The sequence below is a fragment of the Grammomys surdaster genome, unplaced genomic scaffold (genome assembly GCF_004785775.1).
Source record: "Grammomys surdaster isolate TR1022 unplaced genomic scaffold, NIH_TR_1.0 146, whole genome shotgun sequence".
NCBI classification, from domain to species: Eukaryota; Metazoa; Chordata; class Mammalia; order Rodentia; family Muridae; genus Grammomys; species Grammomys surdaster.
Window position 1 is genome coordinate 1,640,316 of NW_021604604.1, and position 25,232 is coordinate 1,665,547.

General features: G+C 40.3%; 1 protein-coding gene across 1 annotated transcript; it reads left to right on the forward strand.

The window, feature by feature from the left end:
• Positions 1–206: 206 nt before the first annotated feature.
• On the forward strand, positions 207–24,187 carry Enkur (enkurin, TRPC channel interacting protein). The gene is made up of 5 exons (XM_028764959.1): positions 207–498; positions 8,907–9,052; positions 11,042–11,265; positions 15,993–16,139; positions 23,783–24,187. The coding sequence occupies exons 1-5, from the start codon at positions 422–424 to the stop codon at positions 23,954–23,956; spliced, it is 768 nt and encodes a 255-aa protein (XP_028620792.1). The 5' UTR covers positions 207–421; the 3' UTR covers positions 23,957–24,187.
• Positions 24,188–25,232: the final 1,045 nt, after the last annotated feature.

Here is a 25,232-nt window from a genome sequence, read left to right on the forward strand (position 1 = left end):
CTATTGTAGAATTTTTCTTTCATTTGCACCAAGGAAAAAAGCAAATGTTTGGGTGCGGGCTGGGGCATTGTTTTCATGTCATCTTTTCCAAAGACGCAGGACCGTCTTTATCCTTACGTTTTTCTCAGACAGAAGAGGTTACCAAAAAGGAATCAGAAAAAGCCAGTTCGCAACTGCCCCGTCTCCTAGCAACTGTTTCCTTAGCAACCACGCGGTCAACACGCTAAGCAGTCCCAGAAGGAGAATTCTTTTCTTCCTGAAAAGGGGCTGTTACAAAAGGGTCAAAGGGAAATTACACGAAGGAGAGATTTTAGTTCCTTGTTAAGAGAGTAAGAAAAGGAAACGACGGTGAGAGAAAGAGTAGAGACAGTGGGAAAGTGAGTCAAAAGTTGAGTAGCTGTTAAGGAATTCCTTGGTGGCCATGGACCCCTCCTGCACTTCGGAGAGTATTTATAACCTCATACCCAGTGACTTGAAGGAGCCGCCCCAGCATCCTAGGTATGTGGGTAAGCAAAAGCGATGGCTTCAGCCCAGAGGAAGATTACTGACCTCTATTAAGGACTTACTGGGCTTGCATATCATAGGACTTTTTAATCTTGGGTGGCAACTTCTTAGGAACAGGTGGACAAATCTAAATAGCGTTTCATATTTCACAGGGAAAAAAAGGTGAGCTAGTACTGTCAGAGGTCCATTTTATGATCATAGTCCCCCACTAATATGCAATTATTGATTCGATTTTAGGTGGTGTGTATAGTGTGAAATTCCATGTCGTTGAAAAGAGAAAAAAAATCTGTTTTATCAGTCCGTTTTGGGAAATCTGATGTTTAATTTTACGAACTCAATGATGTATTTGACTTCTGCACTCGTTTGCCTCCTGTAATTTGTGTCTAAATTGAATTCTCATTTGTTTCTAGGCCTCGGTATTTCAATTGGTTAAACAAAGATGATGGACTAGAGAGTATATCTGGGATTTTTTTTTCAGATCTTGTGGTTTAATGGAAGGGATATGATTGGATGGACAAAGATTCCAAAATATATAATTGAAGGAAATTTTTATGTATTTGTTAGACCTCTGAAAATCTCCAAATCTCAAAAAGGAAACTACAAACTAAGTGTCCCAGATACTCTACCATACTGCTCTTTTGTAAACTCTATTGAAATCTGAGAGAAGGTGGTCCCATGCCTCCTAAGACTTGGTGATTTCTGTTATCTACCTTTGTCTTTTGACTTATGAAAGTCACAGCCACTTTAAAAGAACCACCACTCAGGTGCACATGCCTATTTCAGCACCCAAGAGAGAGAGCCTGAGTTCAATGCTAGCATGGGCTGCAAAGACAGACCTTGTCTCTAAAACCAAACAACCAAGAAAAAAAAATCCTCTGACCTTAAAAAAAAAAATCCAGATTTACCAGTTATTATTGTGGAGGTGTGCAATCAATTTGCACTTGTTTTCTGATTTGAAAATAAATGAAGCAGACATTCTGAGGTTCCCTCCAAATGCAATGGGCAATTTTTTATGACTCAAAGTGGTAACAGCAAAGTGTAGCACCTTCCATCTTAACCCTAAGTAAAGATGTAGTTTATATCAGAGCAATCACGATATTGTACTTCCACGATTGTTGGTTTTTTAAGCATGATAAAAACATTTCACCATATTTCTTCACCACACTAACACAAACTTCCTCCCCTCAGTCTTCTCCCTAAGATGCTTAATAACAAGAAAATACTTAATTGTACAAGTCCTGCTTGCATCATTGAATTATAATCCAAGTTCCTGGGGAGGCTGCCACAGCTCTGAATCTCTGGCAGAGACTGATCACTAACTGATCCAATCATGATGTGCCACACCTCACAGTACACAGTCTTCTTGTCCAACAGAAATAGAAACATTAAAATGTTGATTAACCTCAAAGAAATATATTATTTAAAACCTTAATGGAAGTTTCAAATGAATGAGTGGAAGAGATACTTCGAAATATCAGTTTTCACTTTCTGCCATATAAATGAAGAGAAGGACATGATATGCAAACAGGGTTTTGACAGCAAGGAAAATTGCAGCTGCCATAATTTATCCACGCCACTGCCTCTCACCCACACTTCTGTAGATGACACACAGAACTGTTGACTCTCCTCAATGGCATTCTGCATACAAACCACTGGGGAGAGGAAGTGTGCCAGTGTGCCAACATTACCAGTTAAAATTAGCTGCCAAGGAAATCTGTAGATAAGTCAAACTGTTCAGAACATTATTCCGTTTCAGAACAAAGTTTACCATTCTATACAAACAACCCTGTAGAACATATTGTGATAAGAGAAGCCATTTTAAGATTTTAGGAACTTGGGTCGTCTGTTAGATTCACCAGAATTCAAAAATTTAGGACATAAGACTACATTTTTATCTTACCCAGGACTCTGAAAAAACAGTGTTAAATGAATTTAGTTTAAAAAGTTAACCCAATATCCAGCCAACAGATACAGTGGCAACTGACACTACCCAGAGTCATGTCCAACTTACTAGTAGGTCTGACATTCTGGGCAGCTTTTCTCTCTCTCTATTCATTCCCATGGGAACTCTATCAGATGATTAGCATTGTTTCACTTGAGGCAGGTAAGAACAAGAGCCGAGACTGACAGCAGTCTGACTGCAAGGTCCAACTCGGTGTCAGCTTGCAACTGCCCAAATAACAGGAAGAAACTAGAGGCGTGCCTTGACTTCAGTAGAGCATTCACCTTTGGTTCCTGATAACTTACTATGCATCCGATACTGTTGAGTATTCATATGCTGTTTTCTTCTTGTGCAATAAGACATGTTATGATGAGAATCATAGCAAAAGAACATAGTGACAGAAAAGTAAGACGGTATTACAAATGACATAGAACATAACTGTGTGCTCAGAAGTCTTGAATCTGTCTCACTTAGATTTGACTTAGAGCTACCAGAAGGGAGTCAGTCATCCACAAAGGAAGAAATGTCTAAGTCACCACACCATGGCCAAAAGTTAAGCCGTAGCTGAGCAGAAGTATGATGCTCTTTATAGGGAACCATAAATACCTTCTCATGGTTCTTGGAGAGAGAACCCAGTGTGGGATGGGAACTGGGGTCGGTATCAGTCTCACTGGAATGTTCCATGTTTTGTTGCTCTGATATTACTCCAGTGCCAGCATAGCTTAATGAAAGCAGTTTGAATGAAACTAATTCATTAGTTTAATTCAATAGTTCAATTAGACAGATTTTTCTGGTATTTCAGTGAACACTGACCAATAGAAATGAAATATGATAAAAATTTTCTTTTTTTTACATTTATTTATTATAAGTACATTGTTGCTGTCTTCAGATACCCATAAGAGGGCATCAGATCTCATGGTAGATGGTTGTAAGCCACCATGTGGTTCTTGGGATTTGAACTCATGACCTCCGGAAGAGCAGTCAGTGTTCTTAACCACTGACTCATCTCACCAGCCCGATAAAAATTTCCTAATAATCCTTTTTAAAAGAAAAAAAGACAAAAGCAAAATTAACCTTCATGACATATGGTTTTTAGTCTGATGTATCTACACTACCATCATTTCAATATGTGGCACTAGCCCCAATACCCACAAGCAGAAATTTAGATGATTATATTGATAGCATTGAAATTTACCATATTTTTTTCTCAATAGCTTTAGAAAGACCATAATTACACTCAATGACATATACCTGCATTACTGGCTATAAATTAAGTACAGGGCATAACGGTGACAACTAACCACTCTGAGAGTAGAATTTCATCTGATTTTGGAAACTTAATTACCCTATATCGTCAATAGGATGAATTGAAAAGAAAATAATTTCATCTGTGAGTGAACTTATACAGTATTTAACTAAATGTAAAATTCTCAAGACATAATTTGGAGGACTCTCTAAGACAGTTCAGGCTTGAGAGGCAATATTAATCTAAAATTGATTAGATTAATTAGCACACACACACTCACACACTCACACACTCACACACTCACACACTGTAGCTTCTCATATCTCTCATTCATTACAAGGAAAATCTGAAGTCCTTTTAATTCATCAGCACATGTAAGCCATATTGCTCCTTTTTGTGTATCCTTTTAATATGTTATAAATGGATTATGATGCTGTGCTCATTGGCAATAAAATAGTTACAGTATTTTAATGAAGATGACAATTTTAGTTTCAAAATAAGTTATTTCTAGCCCAGTTTAAAATAAGTAGAAAACAGGTCCAATCATCTGATAAAATTATCTACCACGGGGATGGTGAGGTGGCTTGGCAGTTAAGAGCACTGGCTGCTTTTTTTGGAGGTCCTGAGTTCAATTCCCAGGAACCACACGGTGGCTCACAACCATCTGTAATGGGATCCTATGCCCTTTTCTGGTGTGTCTGAAGACAGCTACAGTGTACTCACATAAAATAAATAAATAAATCTTTTAAAAATCATGCCTGCCACATCTTTATAATGAAGCTGCACAATTTCAAAAATGCAACGGGATATAGCTATTTAAAAGAAGAATTTTTTCTATATACTGACATGGAAAGGTATCACATTACATTATGTTTAAGAAATAAAGCTGCACGTATACATGTACACATTATCTATGTAACAAGTAATGTAAAGGAGGTCAGGAATTTGCAAAAGGGCAAGAGGGGTATATGGGATGGTTAGGGGGTAGAAAAGAGAAATGATGTAATTATAAACCTTAAAAAATGAAAGAAATAAATATGGAGGTAAACAAAGTTAAGCATATTGATGACAGTACACTAACAGAATGAAAAGAATAAAAAAGAAAGAAGGCAACACCAATTGGAGTTGCAATTTGTATAGACAAACACGCACCAAGTTTATACAGGAAAACTGATTGGAAGAATGAAGGGAAGGGAACTGAGATCTGTAATTGCCTGTTCTGCCACACGTTCGGGGGCCACTTTGTAGCTGCCAGAGCTGCTGCTCCAATCTGTGGGTCAGGGTCTAGCCAAAGAAAGAGTGGGGATGGAGGGGTGAATGACACAAAAGATGGATACAAGACAGAGTCTGGTCAAGTCTCCCCTTTTTATTGAAAGGAAATCATGGGTATATATAAGTATAAGCAGGGGAATGCAGCTGAAGACACTTTACCACGTGCACCTTGCAGCTGGGGGCATTAAACAACAAAACAAGATACGTAAGAAAAGCAAGATATTTATCAGAGTGTGCTCAGCTGTTGTAGGCTGTTGAAAACAAGTCTCTTGTCAGGGTATATGGCTCGAGATGGCTGCAAAGATGATAGCTGCTTTCTGCTCGGAGCCAGCTCCCAACAGAGATCATTATTCATTCGTAATTGATTTGGAACAAAAACTGTTACTTATCGACTAAAATATCAGAGTTTTGTCTAACCAATGAGCATGTTTTCAATTCATATACACACAAAAAGTATTGAGTCGCAAATTTCCAAACTAAAAAGGAGGAGGCTATACACACATCCTATTTCACATCAAAAGATGTCACACCTTCTCTGCCAGCTTCCACAGAAGCTTTAAGCAGCAGGCTTGGCTTGAAGATCACTTCCGAAAGTTGTCTATGACTCAGTCATTTCCATAATGTTCCCAGCTACTGAGTTCATGGTTGAGGGAAGGCCCTAAAGCATAGAAACAGTTTGTTTTTGCATACATGTCAGTGTATCCACATAATACAAACAGATAGGGGTAGGATGACTGAGTGGGAAGTGGGTGTGAGCAGAGCGAATTTATACAAGTATGAAATTGTCAAAAATTAAAAACCCAAATTAGGAACAGATCAGAAAGAAAACAGATTACCCCAAATTCCATGTCCCTAAGATAGTTATGTTTTGATGCATTTCCTTCCAACAGTATTAGTATAAACATTTTGATATATCTATATTGGGGTAGATATTATACATAGGATTTTAATAACATCAGCATCACGTCCTGAGGATTTTCTAAAGCTATTGAGATTCTACAAAAAGAAATCAATTTTTAAATTCTTTGCAAACAAACAAACAAGGCTAACTGAACATATGCTTCCAAGAAAAGATGGGATTTATTCTCTCATCAGAAACAGCCAGGATACCAGGAACAAAACACATGGAACAAAGATTTCAAACACCGGACAGGGAACAGCACAGGGCAGTCAGTCCTTCCTGAGCAAGGGGAAAGGGTTGAGGCAGGCATGCAATTCCCCTAACAGACACTCTAGGGACAACATCCTGGCCAAAGTCCAGAGAAAGGAAACAAAGCCGTTGGTTATCCGAGAATTAAGAAGACAGTTAGGAGCTGGAAAGACAAAGCAGCTAGCATTCATAGAACAGTGCACCAGAGAGGAGAGCACAGTCCAGAGAGGGACAGAAACCTACTTGAGATCTCCTTGAGCTCCTTGATTGATAGTGCATATGTATGATGAAATGTAACACCACGAAAATGACCTCAGAAAGCAGCAGTGCTGTAAAGTTCATCTGCTCACCAGCCAGAGGGGTGAAGTCTCCTTATACACAGAACACAGTGCTGAAGAAGCAGGGCAGAATTGGAGACAAAGCTCGAAAGCTGAAGACTTCACATCTAGCCTTAAAATGACCAATTTTTTGGACTATGATAACTGCATTCTAGAATAAAACTAAAGAGATGCTAAAACAAATTTTAAAAGTAAAGAAAGAAAGAAAATCAGGTATGGTAGTGCATATTTTAATCCCATACTTGATAAGCAGAGATAGGGAGATCTCTGTGAGTTGGAGGCCAGCCTGGTCTACAAAGTGAGGTCCAGGACAGACAGGGCTAAGCAGAGAAACCTTGTCTCGAAATCAAAATAAAACAACAGAAATGAAAAGGCATGCAAAGAACCAGGAAAATATAAGTTATAACCTAAAGAAAAGTGGCCAATCTAAATAGCTAGAAATAGCACAAATAAAATACCAGACAATGGCATTTAAAACAGCTATTTTAAGTATCACATTCAAAGAGGTAGAAATATGCAAGACTAAGATATGGAGACAAATGAAAGGGGAAAGAAGATAAAAGTCTATCTTCTAGATGCAAAGATGACCATGTCCAAAATGAAAACAGCATACTGGGCCAGCTTAGCAACAGGGAAGCCACTCATAAAGAAAATGGGGAATCTGAAGACACAGTAGCAAACAGGAATCTGAAGACACAGTAGCAACAACACAAAATGAAACATGGAAAATAAAGACCAGAAAAGGGAACACAGCATTGGCAAGCTAAGGACATAAGTTAGGGGTGGTAGTGCATACCTTTTTTAATCCTCAGGAGTCATTCCCTCTGTCTCTCTGCCTGTGCTCCCAGGGATCAAAACTAGGTCCCTAGAATTCCTGTCAAACTCCTTAACCTGCTGAGCCATCTTATCAACCCACAAATATAGCCCAAAAAGCACATTAAAATTAAGTGACACAAACATACAAAATAAAAGTGATTAGTGGTAAGATTTCCATGCAGTCTATGAGAAAATCCCCCTAAAAATAAAGGTATCAAGTACAAAACCAGGTTGATTCAGTGATCTGACTAGCATAGGCTGCTACCCCCTTCCTTACGACCCCATATATGTGCCCCCCCTAAAGCTATGTGCTGGGGAAAAGAGGATGACCTTTCCCTGAGACAAGACTTTTCTTCAGTCAAAAGTCTAACTGTGCTCTGTCTAGGTGCCAACTTCTCTAGTATACACAGAAGTATCAGTATTTATTTTTAAGAATTGAAGTCATACAAAGTATATTCTCCAACTGCAGTGGAAATAAATTAGAAATCGGTTAAAAAAAATAATTGAGAACTCTGAATCTATGAAAACTGAGCAAACATAAGCAAACTTTTTAAAAAAATAATTTTAAAAAACCCATCTAAATGAAAGCAATATGAAATGTATTTTAGGTTGCATGAAAATGAAAGCTAGGGGGCTGGAAAGATGGCTCAGTGGTTAAGAGCACTGACTGCTCTTCCAGAGGTCCTGAGTTCAAATCCCAGCAACCACATGGTGGCTCACAACCATCCATAATGAGATTCGATGCCCTCTTCTGGTGTGTCTGAAGATAGCTACAGTGTACTCATAAATAAAATAAATAAATCTTTAAAAAAAAAAAAAATGAAAGCTATCCTAACTTTCCCACTACATCCCTGGGAAACAGTGTTGCTCTATGTAGCCCTGGTCGTCTTGGAACTCACTTTGTAAAGCAGACCGGCCTGGAACTCACAGATCTGCCTGCTTCTGTCTTGCAAGTGCTGGAATTAAGAGCTTGTGCCCCAAGCCTAGTGAAAGATTTTTCAAAATATTTGGGATGCAGCCAAGGCATTGCTGGGAGGAAAATCTATAGCTCTAAACACCCAGAAGGTCCCAAAAGTTTAAAATCTTTCTCTGGGGTGTGTGTGTGTGTGTGTGTGTGTGTGTGCGTGTGTGTGTAAAATGTACTTATGTGTATAAAATTATACCTCAAAAAAACTTAAGGAAGGAGAATAAATACTAAAGAACAGTGAGGAAAATGTTAAAATGAAGCAAGAAGTCACCATTAGAGAAAAAAAAAAAACAATGAAATTTGGGTTCACTGAGAATTTAATTAAACTGACAGTAAAACTAGCTGGCTGTGGCTTGCCGGTAGGAGACACATACATCACTAAGAACAACAGTGAGGGAGGAGACATCCCAACTGATGCTAGGGACAGCCAGAGGATGATACAGAGACAAATGAATACCTTTGCCCTGGTCCCTCTTTTAGCCTAGTGTGTGTAAGTGTGTAAGTGTGTAAGTGTGTAAGTGTAGTGGATGCTGTTTCAGATCACTAATCTTTATGCCCACTCTCCATTATCAATATAGACATATATAAAGCATAATTTTGTGGCTGTTTTTAATCTTAAAGTATTTTGCACCAGAAATAAAAATGCTACAATTTCTAATTTTTAATTTCAGGTATACATCACTGTTTAGAGCAACTATAAAAGATGATATGAAGAAAATCAAAACTGCAATGAAAACCATGGGGCCTGCAAAAGTAGAGGTACCCTCCCCAAAGGATTTCCTAAAGAAGCATTCCAAGGAGAAAACACTACCACCCAGTAGGTTAAGTCACTTACTGTTTTAAATATTAGAATTGTTGGCAAGTAATTTAGTTACCATTATATTACCATCAATGTACATTAAATAGACACAGGCAACAGCAACTTTACCTAATAGTGAGTCAGGCTTAGGAGACTAGGAGAAAGAAGTAGAAATAGAAAAAATAATTATAGTGGCCAGTGATAACTTGGTTCTGTACAGACTCTTGGTGGGGCAAGCATCTTGAGTTACTTCTCAACCTTTCCAAAGAGACCCCACTTCCAACACCACATGCTTCAGTATCCATCCCCTGGTGTGTATCTTTAATACTAAGATTTATAAAAAGGGTTAGCACCCTAGGTATAGTATTTGATTGACAGTCCAGGTTACCACTCATTTTGTCTCCAGACTTTTATTCTAAGACATAAAAATTACAGTGGTTATTAACGGTTGGACCAATATCTATGAATTAGCAACCATTCTAATAACTTCCATTTATCTAAATTACCATAAAAGATCTTACCCTCAAATAACATTCACATTTTAAGGTACTAGATCTGTAGATTCAATATGTGAATTCTGGAGGGACATAAGTCAGCCTCAAGAAGAAGGTAATCCAACTCATAGATTTTAACAATAATTATGGGGATTTTTTTCCCCTGAAAATAGAAGTACTATCATCTCATTTGTAACAGATCCCCACACCTTAGTATGACTGACTCCATGATAAAATTTCCATTCAGTCCATACAACTCAGCATATAGATAGTACCACCTCCCAAAACTAAAACAAAGGACTAATCGATCCATCAAAGCCCATAGTACCTGGAAAGTCTCTAAATGAGCTCACCATGCTTTTCGGCTTCTATAGTTCTGCTTCTGGCTAACTGTTCTGGTTAACTGACGTATGTCAACTTAGAACATGATTTTTATGATTAAAAGCTTACCCTAAGAAAGGCTTGGGGCTACACTGGGATCCCAAACACCCAGTGTTATCAACAGCCAACTAATAAAGACTTTCCATTGGTGAAACCATGTCTGAGCAGTCTTCTCTTGTGAACGCCCCATAATATCACTACACAAACAGGGTCACCTAATACAGAAGTGAATAAACTCAGACTATGGTACTTATGGTACAGTTGAGATTGGAATAAGACAAGAGAGTAGTTGTTTTCATTCTTAGAAATAAACTTTGTTTTCCATTTTAGAATAGACAAGTCATGTTAATGTGATGATATTAAAAATGCTAGCTGGAATTGTTGAATGGGAAAGACTGTTAGATGAAACAATTTCATCTGCTTTCATGAAGAGTGTGTGGAACAGAGATAGAAGAAAAAGCCTGGTGGTTGCTCCCTTAGAATGGTGGGTCACACTAGAAAGGAAAGAATGGGGAATTTTGGTCACATTGGTAACCTTTTACTTGTTAAACTGTGCATTGAATGCATAGTAATTATTCATTGTGATAATAATAATAGTGTCTGTGAAAATATCCAGAGATCATTGGGCTTCCAATGTAAAGCTTTATTAATTTATTCATGGGCTTCATTATAATTTTCTCTTAAAAATAATTCTGGTTAATACTGAAGGAGTGCTGAAAATATCTGTGGTTTTGTATAGGCTTATTTTAAGTGCTAAAACTGAATATGAGTTGCTGTAGCCTTTATAATCGCCATCAAAACTGTACTAGCGATCTATTGTTATGACCCTCTTGCTTTTTATGCTGTTGCTCAACATCAAATTGGTTACATTGTGCTTAATTTTGTATTTTGATTGATTACATTCTTTCTGTTTAAGTACTTTTATAGAAGTACGAATGACAAATGAAAAGCAATGCACCTTTGATGTAGACAAACCAATAAATTTGGGGGTATATACATTTTTTTCACCTTAAGTATTTATATATGTTGGAATGAAACCTTAATACCAGTGGTACATACTTGGATGTCCCGAATAGTGGTGAGCAATAACGTTTACTTTTGAACATTAACAATGAAATATTTTGTTTAACAGAAAAAAAGTTTAATAGGTGCTCTCCCAAGAAGCCTGCAGTGCCCTTGAGGACCGATCATCCAGTCATGGGGATACAGAGTGGAAAAAACTTCATAAACACAAATGCAGCTGATGTCATCATGGGCGTGGCCAAAAAGCCCAAGCCAATTTATGTTGACAAAAGAACTGGAGATAAGCATGATCTTGAAACTTCAGGACTATTTCCCAAGTACATCAATAAAAAGGTAGCCCTTTATTTGTAAGTAAGAGACATGAGATTCCAAAGTCCTGCAGAGAGCTCCTAGTCACTCATTCCCACCGCTTTGGGGTCTGTGTGCAGCTCACACTGAAAGCATGAATGCCATCTTCCTCAATTTTAGTTACTAATGTACTTAATAGCTACAGCAGTCTCTAAAAAAATGTTAACTATCAGTGTGGTAAAAAATGTCACTAAAGGCAATCACTACTGTAAATCTGGAGGAACGCACCTTTCAGGAGGTCTTGAGATGTAGCCATTCACCTGTATCAACCTGGGGGTGGGATGAGAATCAGAGCTTCCTGTCCCGTCTATCTCTCTGAAATAACCTGTGTTACAATTTTAGTGAAAGCCGATTTATGTGATTTGAGTTTGGGGAAAGCACTGTTAAAGGGATTAATGATTTCTACCTGGAAAGGTTTTCATCGGGGAGGAACAGAATTTTATTTGCTAGACATTATATAAAAAGTAAATTTGTAAAATTAGTAAATTAGTAGTTTGCAATTAGTAAAAAGAAGGTTTTTACATAAAAATAACTTACAAAGAAAAGTACACAAATCTTACCCTATTGTATATACTTTATAGAGCATAAAAGTACATGTGAACACATACTAAAATTAGCTGCAAAGTCCTAAATATTAATAACAAATAATAATTAGCTGTGGCCAAAAATAGAAAAGGAATAGGAGAAAGGAAGGAAGGGAGGAAGGAAGGAAGGAAGGAAGGAAGGGAGGGAGGGAGGGAGGGAGGGAGGGAGGGAGGGAGGGAGGGAGGAAGGAAGGAAGGGAGGGAGGAGGAAAGAGAGAGAACTCAAGGAATGTAAGGCAGAGGATGAGAGGAAAGGGGAGAAGGAGAAAGAAAAGGAGAAGGAAAAACAGATGAGAGAGAAGGGGAGGGGGAGGAGAGAAGGGAAGATGGTGAAGGGGTGGTGACAGGAAGGGAGGAGAGGGGAGGGTGGACTCCAACAGTGAGGAATGAGTCTAGGTAGTCCTGTGATGCACTGCATACCACCCACAAGTGTAGAAATGAAAACAGGCTCCAGGCCACATTCAGAGCACAGCACCTATCCTCTGGGAAATTTCTCTCATCCAGCAAGCTATGATCACCTCCAGAAGAACTCAGCTGTTATCGGTCATTGGCCCCATGCTGAGAACATTACTAAGACTTCTCTGGATACTTCTTCTATGGATCTTGTCCCATCACTGGGAAAAGTGGCCTCCTGGCTCCTTCAAGTCGCTTCCAACCCACTCTTGATTGTTACGACACTGTTACGACACTGTTACGACAGCAAGGCTGCACACACTCACGGCCTCTCCTCTGGGCAGTCTCTGTTTATGCTCCCCATGTCGATATGCTTTTTTATTTGAATAGAAAAAATGTTGAAGTATCCATCATAGAAACATGACACTTGCAGACCCACCTACTACCTGTGTGTGTTTATCAAGTCACAAGGGCACACACTTACTGTTCTGTTGCTGTCCCTCTTCACAAACTTATTTGTTCAACTGTTCACTATTCAGAGTTAACTCAAAAAAAAAAAAAATCCATGATAAGTAATGGAGGTCACAGCATCTCTGTTTGGTTTCTATTGCTATTTTATGTGATAGACTGCATGACCAAAACCATCATAGCGGGAAAGGGTTTATTTAGTCTTACAGCTTATAGTCCATCACAGAAAGAACTGGGAGTAGGAACTCCACGCAGGAATGATGAGACAGGAGCTGGTGCAGAGGCCATGAAGGGATGCTGCTGACCAGCTTGCTCCCCATGGTTTGCTCAGTATGCTTTTTTATAAAACCCAGGACCACTGGCCCAGGGATGGCACCACCCAGTGTGAGCTGGGCCCTCCCGTATCAACCATTAATCAAGAAAAGCCCAAATAGATTTGTTTTAGAAGCCAATTTGATGAAGGCATTTTCTCAGTTGAGCTTCTATCCCCGACAGACAACCCTAGCTTATGTCAAGTCAACAATAACCATTATCAGATGGTAAAGAGAATACAATGTGGAGAAAACCAAATAGACACCCCGTCTCTCTCGTTAGTTCTAAATGAATTATGTGTCACTTGTGCTTTGAGATTGTGGAGACAAACTAAAAGATGAACAAGCATATGAGGTGTATCACAGTAACAGGGAGCTAGCATTTCAAATTCTAACTCGCTGCTTGCTAACTTTGGGATCTGTGGCATGCCCTGGAATCGACCACAGGGGTAGAGTGATCATTAAATGACATTAAGTGTACTAAGTACCTGACAATGTCTGGCACCTAATAAAAGAGCCAGAATGGATAAACGTTATAATAGAACAATTAGTGACAAGATTGATCAGCCTCCAGCCACTTAGCTTGTAGGAACCCGTAAGACCGCTAAGGCTTTTGCTCGTTTGCCAGATTTTTTTTTCTTAAAATGTATTACACTAGTCCCATTCCTGAACATAACATGGCAAACATAATCTAACCTTTAAAAAATATATTTTATTATGGGGCAGGGCAGTGTGCATGTGCCACAGCTCACAGGCAGTGAATTGTTTCCATGACTACCAGACCCCTCATGGCTGCTACCTTGGAGATAACTGCCCTGGGTTCTTTATCTTCAGTTGCTTCCCTTTCTTTGCCCTTCTTAGCCCTTGTCTACATCAGAGCACACGCACATGTTATAGTATATTTTCTTCCTCGGTATTACAAGGGTACCTTGTGGGTACCAATATCCACAAATGCTTGTGGCCTTCATATGAATGGCTTAGTGGATGTGTGTAACATACATAACCTGTAATGGGCTTTATTTTACCTCTAGATTTCTTAACATAAACAATATACGGCAAATTCTGTGTACAACATTGATATACCATGCCACTTAGGGAAGAATAACAAGGGGGGGGGAGTCTGTAAGCATTCAATACAGATGTAGGTTAATTTTTTTAGGTTTATTTATTTTTATGTGTATTTCACCTGAGTGTTTTAATGAATATTTTGTCTGCATGTATCTCTGTCCACCAAGTATGTGAGTAGTACCTGTGAAGGCCAGAAAAGGTTGCTAGATCTTCTGAAACTGAAGTCACAGATAGTTGTAAGCCTCTATGGCAGGGCTTTGAACTGAACCCAGGTCTTCTGCAGATGCAGCCAGTGCTCTTTAACTTCTGAGCCATCTCGCCAGCCCCAGATACAATACTTAATGTTTTCCTCTTTTGAGGGTGACTTAACAGAGAAAGTCTCTACCCAAGAATAAGAACCCTATGAGGAAAGAAACCTTACTCTTCTGTTCACTGTTATTCTTAGTACTCATTATAGTCTCAAATACTGTTTTGAAAACTGAACAGACATTGTGTTCCTCTAGACAGTGACACTACATTCACTAACCTGAAAGAAGTACAGCCAGTGGCCTCACCATCAGTCTCTGTGAACATCCCAGGACCTGAACAGGCATCTCGCCCTTCCAAATCAACCTTAGAGGCCAGAGCCAGGCTTCCCTTGAAGCTCTTGTGTCTGGTGCCCATTAAGGGCTTGCTTTTATGACTTATGAGGGTTTGTCTTTTTTACTTAACCATATTACAAAAAAATGAAAATGAGAGAGAGAGAGAGAGAGAGAGAGAGGAGAGACAGACCTTGGAGATACTCAAGAGATTTCAAGTAAAAGCTGAATTACATAAAATGCAGGAAAGAAAAACCAAACTAACTCTTTTTTTAAGACTTTTTTTTAGCTGTGTATATGCACTTGTGTCCATATGTGTGCCAATGCAAGTACCTACAAGAAGAAGACATCAGATTCCCTTGGAACTGGAGATTCTGGTGATTCTGAGCTACCTGAGTGGGTTCTGGGACCTTAACTCAGGTCTTCTGCAAAGGCAGCAATGGTTCCTAAGCATGGAGCTTCTCCATAGCCCCAGAAAAGCCAACTCCTAAAAGTAAAAGTTTCTGGGTGTAGTGATGTTAGTCTCAGCACTCTCCTGAGGAAAGTGGATCTCTATAAATTTGTGACCAATCTGGTCTACATAGAAAGCTCAAGGCCAGCCTGGGCTACTCTGTCTTTAAAAAAAAAAAATGTCTAGAGCTTAAGAGTAGACACTGGTGATAGAAGAGAGAAAACAAATTGCTACAAGATCTCTCCTCTGTGTGTGTGTGTGTGTGTGTGTAATATACATGTATGTGAAGGTCAGAGGACAACTTATAAGTCACTTCTCTGCTTCCATCATGTGAGTCCAGGGGATTGAATTCAGATCATTTGACTTGGGACTTGGTGACAAGTACCTTTACACACTGAGCCAGCTTTATGATCCAACATTTTATTTTAAGAGACCAGAATGAAGTACCTCTAACTTTTGGAAGCGGTGTGTGTGTGTGTGTGTGTGTGTGTGTGTGTGTGTGTGTGTGTAATTGCTGAATTTTGCCAATTTGCCTAGTTTTTGTTTGTTGGGTCATTCTTTTTTTTTAAGATTTTGTTTATTTAATGTATATGAGTACACTATAGCTGTCTTCAGATACACCAGAATCATTACAAATGGTTGTGAGCCACCATGTGATTGCTGGGAACTGAACTCAGGACCTCTGGAAGAGCAGTCAGTGCTCTTAGCCATTGAGCCATCTCTCCAGCCCTGGGTTATTCTTTTTTCTTCAATATTTAAGACAACAAACATGCTTGTTCTCTTGTCCACAGTCGCTATGTTCACACATAGAAGACTGCTCAGGAAACTGATTGTTTTTTTCTTCTGGAAATCCTCACAGGACTATGGTGTCACACCTGAGTACATATGCAAGCGAAATGAGGATGTGAAGAGAGCACAGGAAGAGTATGACAGTTACATCCAGGAGAACCTTAAGAAGGCAGCCATGAAGAGACTCTCTGACGAAGAGAGGGAGGCGGTTCTGCAGGTGAGCCTTTCGAACTCTCCTTCCTCCCCTCCAGCTCCGCTTGCTACTGAAGCCAGGGCTACCACTGCCTCAAAACAGTCTCTTTGGGCTCTAGCAAAAGTGCTCAGAGTAAAGCTTACTCTTTGAAAAGAGAAAGGAAAAAAACAAAAGCAACTCATAATACAGAGATACAGAAAATATTTTGTTTCTAATTTGGTGTGTTTAGGTTATAGGGAAGCCCGCTTTCTCCTACAACAAACTGGTATTTTAAAAGAGTGAGAAAACACTTTCATTCACTAAATTTACTTTTTAAAACACTCACAATGGAGCTATTTTTCACTAGATGGAGCTCTAGAATAATTGAAGCTGTGCCCAAGCTACATTTTTTTCATTCCAGTAATTCAACTACACAAATTATTAAATGAATGGGTATTAGGTTTCACATATGTGTCCTCTATTTTGAATAAATGAGCCATATGACATATTGTCGCTATAGTTGAATGGAAGATGTCTGTCTGACGTGTGAGGCATCAAGAGACAAGCAGGCCATGACACTGTTGTTTGCACAGAGCAGTTACTAATCACCTGCTTGTCCTCTTCTGCCACCACGCTGACCCTTAAAGAAGTGACATAATGATTCTTTTTTTTTTTCCATTATTTTGAAAGCTTTCTACAAGACAATATCCAATGACTTCATAAAACAAGAGGATTCGTTTGGGGATATAGCTCAGTAGTAAAGAGCTCGTCTGACGAATATGGGTACATAAACCGTGGAATATGATAGTGAGTGTTTGTAATCCTAGGCCCCCTGTGCCAACATGGAAGGCATAGATTGACAGGAGAGTCCCTGGAAGCCCATGGGCCAGTTAGTCTGGCATATAGAGGAGACTCTATCTCAAACAAGTTAGGCAAGGACCAATAGCTGAGGTTGTCCTCTGACCTCCCTACAGGCATCATAAATACTACATGCGTGTGCACACACACACACACACATATATACACACACACACACACACACACACACCATAAAAACCAAAACTTTCTCTTATTAATAAGTGTTGAAAATGGGCCACACACCATTATGATTCCTAACATTTAATGGATGTCATCATAAGCACCAATAAAGATTTATTAAATGTCCACTCTCTATACAGTTTTTGCCTGAGCCATGAAGATACCACAAATGGTATAAGATACAAGTTTTGCTACAGAGAGTGTTGTAATTGGATTGGTGAGACGTAATCTGTATAATACACTAGATAGACAGGAGTGTGTGTGTACATGCATGTGTGTGTGTGTGTGTGTGCGTGTGTGTATGTGTTGTGGGTGTGTGGATCTCAAGCTTAAGAATAATCCAAGGTAGCTGTCAGCACCAAATGAGATCACTCGTAAGGGGAGCTGCAGGGTGAGAAGCACCCAGACACCAGGGGGAACTGTAGAGCAGGGGCTTCTCTGTTGAGGAAGCAACATGATGGAATGTTGAAAATATACAGGGGATGAGGGTAGGTATGGCAGGCAGGAAATGGGGAATTACAGGTCATGTAGGAGAGGACACGGCTCGTAGCCCATTATTTTTCAATTATTACCTGGCTTCAGGAAGCATATCCCTCTGCAAAAGCCAGATCATCATGCCTGCAGGACTGCATGAGAAGACTGGAAAATGGGAACAGGAAGGCCTTCCTCAGAGTGCAAAGGCTCCTCCCTCCTGTGCCTTTTGGCCATAGTGGAAAAGCATTCTTTGCTTTCCTCTTCTGGTCACCCCAGGACCTCCCTTTGATGCCTCACTAGTAACATAGTAAATCCTTCATGGAATGCCTCACTCCCCAGCCAGTGCATAGGCGGTGCATACTCGGTTATAAGGCTAATTGTGACCCTACTGACAAGCCTTGCTTCCCACTCAACTCAAAACTGCAGAGGTCTATGGTACAGTGGTTGTACATCCGCCCTGAGCTCCTTCTTTATACGAGTAACAGCCCCATTGCACCTGGAAGGGACCATCTGAGCTAATGATTCCAAACACCTCATTTCTACAGATGAGATCAAATGCAATTATAATAAGCAATTCATCTGTGCGTTTATTTCTTCCTTAATTTGTGGACATCTATGTGTTAAGGTCAAGAATCTAACACAGAAAATAAGCACAGCCCTTACTCTAGTGAACTGGTGCATTTGCCTTTGACCACATATCATCAAGTCTGCGAGTCGGGACTAAAGTCAAATCTAACAAACCCTGGGCCAGTGTTTTTCCCACGAGAGATGGGTAAAAGGGAAGTTGTATGAGTCTGGGCCCCAGTGGGGAAACAGAAGACAGACTCAGCTGGGGTTCTGAAGGGAGTTTTGGAAGGAACAGTAGACAGAAGTGAAGTCTATTGAAGGAAACCAGCAAGGCCCTGAGACCTCCAAGACCAGGGACAGGGAAGTGCAGCACCATCGATAGACATAAGGACTGCAAGGCGGGAACAAAGGACTGTCAGTGTTCTCAGTACATAATGAGCTGGGAAGACCTCACGGTACAGGACACCCAGAAGTGTGTCCAAGAGTATAGAAGGCAAGGGGGTAGACTCAACCTCTCTTCCCTCCCGCCAGAGCTCCTTTAAACTCAGAGGACAGAAGGACAAAAAGCAGGAAGTTCACTCTAGCTGTGTCACAAGGCAGGACAGGAAGGTGGAGAGTGTTTGGGAGCCAAGGACCCAAGAACAGGAAATGGAAGGCAATTTTTATGGCTCACTATTTGAAATTTTACGTCATTAACAATATTACTTGAGTACAAAATCAGGAGAAAGAAAAATGAAAAAAAATTAAAAGGATACATTTCTATTGCTCCAGTGGATAAAAGACCATTTTGTAAGATAAAGTAAACAACAACAAAAGGTTTAAAAGCAGCAAAGGGGCTGCGCCAACATGATACAAAATTATATTGAGTTTCCATCCTAGCTGTTGACTTTGATCCAGTGTTGTACATTCTAGAAGTTAAAAGCAAACTACCCTTCAAAAAGAAACCCATAGCAGGAAAAGATGTGCTTCTGGGACCACAAGTAATATGAAAATATTCCCCAACTGGCTTGAAACCCCTTTGATATTTGAAAGTGTATAAATGTATACATTTTCTCTCTGTGGTAGACGCCCATGTGGAACATGTCCAGGTTCCACAATGAAGGACCAGGGAGAAGCAGAGTCTCTTTGAGGACTTCTCTTCAGGACACATGCTGTGTGCTATTAAAAGCTTCTCTGACCAGACTCCCTCTTGAGAGAGTTAAAGTTCAGTGATTACAGGCTTCTACCTTTTGTCATCCCAAATCTTTGCTTCAATCTGACTCAGAAAGGAACCAAGTCACCTGTCCCATTTCCTTAACCAGTGTGTCTTATTTAGCGTATCCCATCTGCTCGTTGCTTTACCTAAATACAGAAGTAAATCACTGAAACTTCTTTGTTCCCCACAGGTTTCTACTTACTGTGATGTCATCATTATATAAGATCTTCCAATCCTGTTTTTTTTTTTTTTCTTAGCAAAATACTGATACAAATAATTACTGGGAATCATTGCAACATTTTTCATAAGTGCACCTAATGTCTTTGATCATATCTGCCCCTCATGGCCTTCGCATGTTTCTTCTCCCTCTTACTGTTCTCTTCTCCTTTTTATTTCCTCCCCTGTTTGTTACCAGTGTTTAAAGTTGGCATACAGAGTGATGGGAATTGAGATGCACTTCATGCTATGTGACTTTGAACTCTGTTCAAGTTTGTTCTCCTCCCCCAGTGGCCTCTCCCGCTCCCTGACCTTCTCTGGCTGGTCTTTTTCTGCACAAATGGGCCTCCTTTCTGCTTTCTTGTCACATTGGTCCATTACCCTCTCCTTTTACTGCCTTGCTTAAGATCTGTTCCTCCTCTGTCCCCTCCTCCCTCAAGACTTCTCCCTGCTTCTATGATTTAGACACTTGAGTGCGCACATGCATACACACAAACACACACAAGAACACACATGCAACATACATGCACATACAAATATGCATACTTTAATGTCTATGTTCTCTTTTTCAGGGAAATGTGAAGCCTCTTAGCTTCCTACCAGCAGCCTACAAGGATTTCTTCCCCCCACATCCTCACCAGTATTTACTGTCGTTTATGTTCCTCAAGGCAGCCATTCTGCCAGGGATTAGATGGGGGACCTCAAGCAGTTTTAATTTGAATTTCATTGATTGCCGAGAATACTAAACATTTTCTCAGCTATCTAATAGACAGCTTCTGGATTTCTTCTTTGGAGACCTATTTGTTCTGTTTCTAAGCCAGTGGAACAGGTTGGATGATTTGTGCTTGGTTTTGTTCCCTATTCTGAAAGCTGTGTCTTCACTATGCCAATTATTTCCTTTGCTCTGAAGAAGCCTATTTTACACTCTGATTTTATTTTACATTTATCGGTGTTTTGCCTCCATGTGTGTATGTGTGCACACCACCTACATGCCTGGTGCCTGTGGAGGCCAGAGAGGGTGTTGGATCCCCTACAACTGAGTTACAGATAGTTATGAGCTGCTGTGTGGAAGAAGGGAGCCACAATGTGGTCTTTTAGAAGAGCAGCCAGTGCTCTTAACTTCTGAGCCCTCTCTGCAGACCCTGAGAAACTCTTTACTTTCATGTAATCCCGTCGGTCTGTCAATCTTTAGGCTGGTTTCCAGTGCTGTTGCAGTTCTGTCACCTATGCTGATATTCTCAAGTATTTCCCACGCATCTTCCCCAGTTGTTTCAAAGCTTCGGGTCTTACCTTAGATCCCTTCTATTCATTTTGAACTGATCTGAGTAGTTTTATTCCTCACTCAGAAATTCCATTTTCTCAGTGCCATATTTTGAAGAGACCCTCCTTTTCATTGTGTGTTTTTGACACTTTCGTCAAGATTTAGGTGGTTATATATCTGTGGGTTTATTTCTGGGCCCTCTATTTTATGCCATCAGTCTGCTTATCTGCATTTGAGCCAGTACCATACTGTTTTTGTTTCTGTGGCTCTGTAATATGGTCTGAGATCAGGTATTGAAAGTCCTCCAGCATTGCTCTTTCAGTAATGTTTGTTTGGCTATTCAAGGCTCTTGAAGATTTGAAACTGACACCTGTATATGTTCAGAGGTGGAGGCAGGGTCAGTTGAACTCTTGGACCCCCATCCTTTCCCAGCTTTATACTGCTGCTGAGAAGGTATTGAAGAACTAGATGTTCACCAGGTCTGTCTTCACTTTGATGGTGTTACTCTTCGTCTCAGGAATCTCTGCTGGCCACATGTAGCTTTTCAGCCTGTGGTCTGGATAATTGTCTCATCCTTCAGATACAACCTGTACTACATCCCTGTGGTGGCTACTGTTCTAGCTGGAGATGTCTCCCAAATGTCTTGGGAGTGTGAGAAGCAACCACAGCACTGAGATCTGGTCAGGCAGAAACTGTCTCTATGCTTGCCAGAACTCCTGAGATGCCGTGTTGGAGGGAAGCCTCTCTTAGGTATACAGACCAGGCCTGGAACATCAGGTTTCTGGGGATGTAAGGCAGTGCAGGTCAGTAATCATGGTGCAGAGGTTGATCAGACTAAGAGCTATCTGACTGCAGGGTTATTCTCTGTCGATGAGATCTGTTTCTGGCCTCCAGGGTCAGATTATCCTTCCCCATGCACTTCCCTCCCCAGCTTCCTGTCGCCTACAGCCTGGGCTTGTCAGCATCCAGCCTGCTGCTCTCCACTTCTGCCTTCAGAGACTTCCCACACCCTGACGCTGTGGCAGGCCAAACTGAAGCTCCTAGTCCTGTTCTCACGCTTCAAGGAAGCTTAGTTTTTCATAGCATCTTGCTCAAGATGCTGCCTGTTAGTTGCCCTGAGTCACCCAGAATGACACTGTGGGATTTCTCACTGTCTCACCAAAACCCACAGCTAGAGTGGCAGCTTGTGATGCTGCCTTGGGCTTGTCCTGATGGATGGTGGGACTGCCTGTTGCCTGTGTGGGTCAATCTTTAGAAGTGGCATCTGTTTCTTCTCCGCCTGCATGACCCAGCTTGACTTACTCCTTGTTCACGTGGTATCTGCTCTTTTGGGGCATCCTTCTGCTTCCTTTGTGGACTTCCAAAACCCACTCTTTCTCTCTTAAAATGCAACTTACTTTTTCTTTATGTCTGGAAGTGTGCACACGTTCGAGCGTGCGAGCACACGTGCACTCATACATGGAGGTCATGGGTCAATGTAGGGGGGTTGCTTCTTCTGTCGCTGTCTACTGTAGTTTTTGAGAAAGGGTCTCTCACTGAACCTGGAGTTTCCAATTCAGCCAAGGCCAGCTGATCTGAAAGCTCCTGTTGTATCTTCTTGTCTCCACCATTATGCCCAGGAGTGGAGTTAGTTACAGACAAGTGTGTAAATAAAATGATCTGTAACCTCATCGTGAGTGAAAAGTGCTACTTTGTAAAACTTCGCCTAATGAATTCAGTTAGTAGATCAAGACCCCGTTGTCAGTGGAGCCCCCTGGTGCACTGTAATGAGAAATGTAACCAGGCAAAGATGGAAATGGCATTTATAGCTCCTAAGAGATCCTTAATTTTGAATTTGTTGATTTCAGAGACCATAAAACATTAACTACGTTATTAAATTAGCATGTGTTCTGCATTTAATGACATTCCAACCATGTCTAGAATACATTAACAGGAAGTATGGACCTCTTGACTCTATGGAAGATGATTTAGTCTTTGTAATATATTGAAAAGATACACAAAAAGGTCATTGTAAAACTGAATTTTGGTATTTTTCTTACAATAACACTTTGCCAAATTAAATATGAATATGCCAGTCAAAATTCAGGCTTCTGATGTGACCTCCATGTTGAAGCATAAGGATAAAACAGAAATTTCTGAGCAGGGAGGAGGTGAAGGTGGGGGTGGGGTGGTTTGTTGTATAAAGTGTCTACCTTATGAGCATCGGGAGCTCAGCTTGATCCCCAGAACCCGTATAGGAATGCCAGGTGTGGTGACATGTGCTGTCATCTTAGCAGTAGCATAGAAGAAACATGTAGATCTTGGCAGTGGGGGAGGGAGCAGCGGTGGGAGGAACCACTGGCCAGCTAACCTAAGTTCCTGAGTTCCAGGCTGCCAAGAGGTAGGGTGGTGGTCCTGAAGATGATACATGAGATTGTCTTCCAGCTTCCACTGACTTGTGCACACACATGCCCAGGCACACTCACAAATATACATGAGCACGCATATACATACACACACACACACACACACACACACACACACTTTAGAAAGACAAAACCTTTCTAATAAATGTATGAAAAATATTTCCAAAACCAACTTTTACTTGGGACTATCAATTTTCAGATTGTTGATATTTACTAAAGCATTTGCTATAAGCTTGGCTCCACAATGCTCATAACTCTGCACTTACATATGAGATGCTAAAAATCAAGTTACAGCCACACTGCTGGTAAAGCACGTAAATCCTCCCAATGAGGATGGAGCAGATGACAGAGGGCAGTGCTCTGCTTCTATACGTGTTTTCTGTTACTGTAGCCAAGTCCAGGGCGGATACAATATCATTTCCAAAGTCCCTCCAACAGTCCTCCGCACCTTCTCAGTCTTCATTACAGGCAATTTTGTTATTGTTCCTTTTGCAGTCTACCCATTACATCAAAGTCTCTTTACTGTTTGCAGGGGCTGAAGAAGAACTGGGAAGAAGTACACAAAGAGTTCCAGTCCCTCTCGGTGTTCATCGATTCCATACCAAAGAAGATTCGCAAGCAGAAGCTGGAAAAGGAGATGAAGCAGCTGGAACACGACATCAGTGTCATCGAGAAGCACAAGATCATCTACATCGCTAACAAGTGAGGCAGCTACTGTAGTACAGAAAAAAAAAAATCCAGAAGAAAAAAACTCACACAGACATCAAACTAAACCCACTCTTCTCAAAGAGGACTATGAAGAGAATAAAGCTTTCACCAAAAAACGTAGACAGTGTTGAAAGAATAGTTGAATTATTTGCTTGTTCTAGAAAAAATTTTCCTCCATTGTCAGAGATCTACTTATAAACAAACCATTAAAGTCGGAAGCTGCACCCTGGGTCTGTCTTCAATGTCAATTATCCTAGCACCATGGATGTGTTTCACGTGAACATTAATTTTGGACCTTGAAAAGTAAAAACATTCAGCATTTCAGGGGTTTTTTTTTGGGGGGGTGCTATGTTTTGATGTTTGTTTGTTTATTGTTTTGTTTTTTCTTCCCTGGGTGACAGTAAGAATACAGTGCAGAAAACTATGCCTGTCAGAGACTGGGGCACCAGACTACCTGATACTCGAAAGCGTTTCCTTTATGTTGCTTCCAAACTCCAGAGATTTGAAGTGTGTGTTCTCAGGGGTCCAGTGTTATTTGTAATTATTTATAACTCAAGATCTTTTCAGTATCCACAACAGTATGCATGATACAATGTTGACTTAAAGGAAGAATATTTAAGAAGACTATTCGTGAAAGGCTCCAGGAAGAATTCAAGAAAGACTCCCTTTAAGGCCTAGATGTAGCTCAGTAGCAGGACCTGAAAGATCAGCGGAGATGGGGGTGAAGAATGACTGGATACAGGTGAGGGATTTCCAGCACACACTCAAAGGGAGCAGAAGCAAACAATATCAAGACAAAATGAGCAATCCTAATATCCTGACTGTGATCCTTTGATCTGTTCCATGATTCACTGTGAATGTTTCACTAAACAGGGCTCTGTTGCCATCTGGTCTAGTGTAAATATCGATTTTATGAATCCCAAACTTACCTTTTGTAAGATTGCACAGCTTATTAATCAATAGATTTATGCACCTAGAGGTATCTTCAACCCAAAATAAGAAACAAATCTACACATACGTAAGAAAGAAGTTACCTTTTTTCATGAAATTTTAAGTTAGGAAAGTTTGGTTAGGCATTAGTACTGCAAACTACCAGAGAAACACAGCTTATGTTATTTCCACTGGGTTTTTATGGCAACAGTTCTTTCGAAACATTCTACATGTACAGAATTTGAGACATCATTATAAAACTTTATGTTTAGAGGAGAATGTTTATATGTCACTATTTTTGAAAATTCATCTTGTTTGTTTATGAACTTCCCAACTCTTTATTA

Bases quoted from the DNA above. Each gene is read 5' to 3' on its own strand.
- Enkur (XM_028764959.1), top strand. From the start codon at position 422: ATGGACCCCTCCTGCACTTCGGAGAGTATTTATAACCTCATACCCAGT. The intron at 499-8,906 runs GTATGTGGGTAA...TTTTAATTTCAG, and splicing joins GAGCCGCCCCAGCATCCTAG to GTATACATCACTGTTTAGAG. The intron at 11,266-15,992 runs GTAGCCCTTTAT...AAATCCTCACAG, and splicing joins CCAAGTACATCAATAAAAAG to GACTATGGTGTCACACCTGA.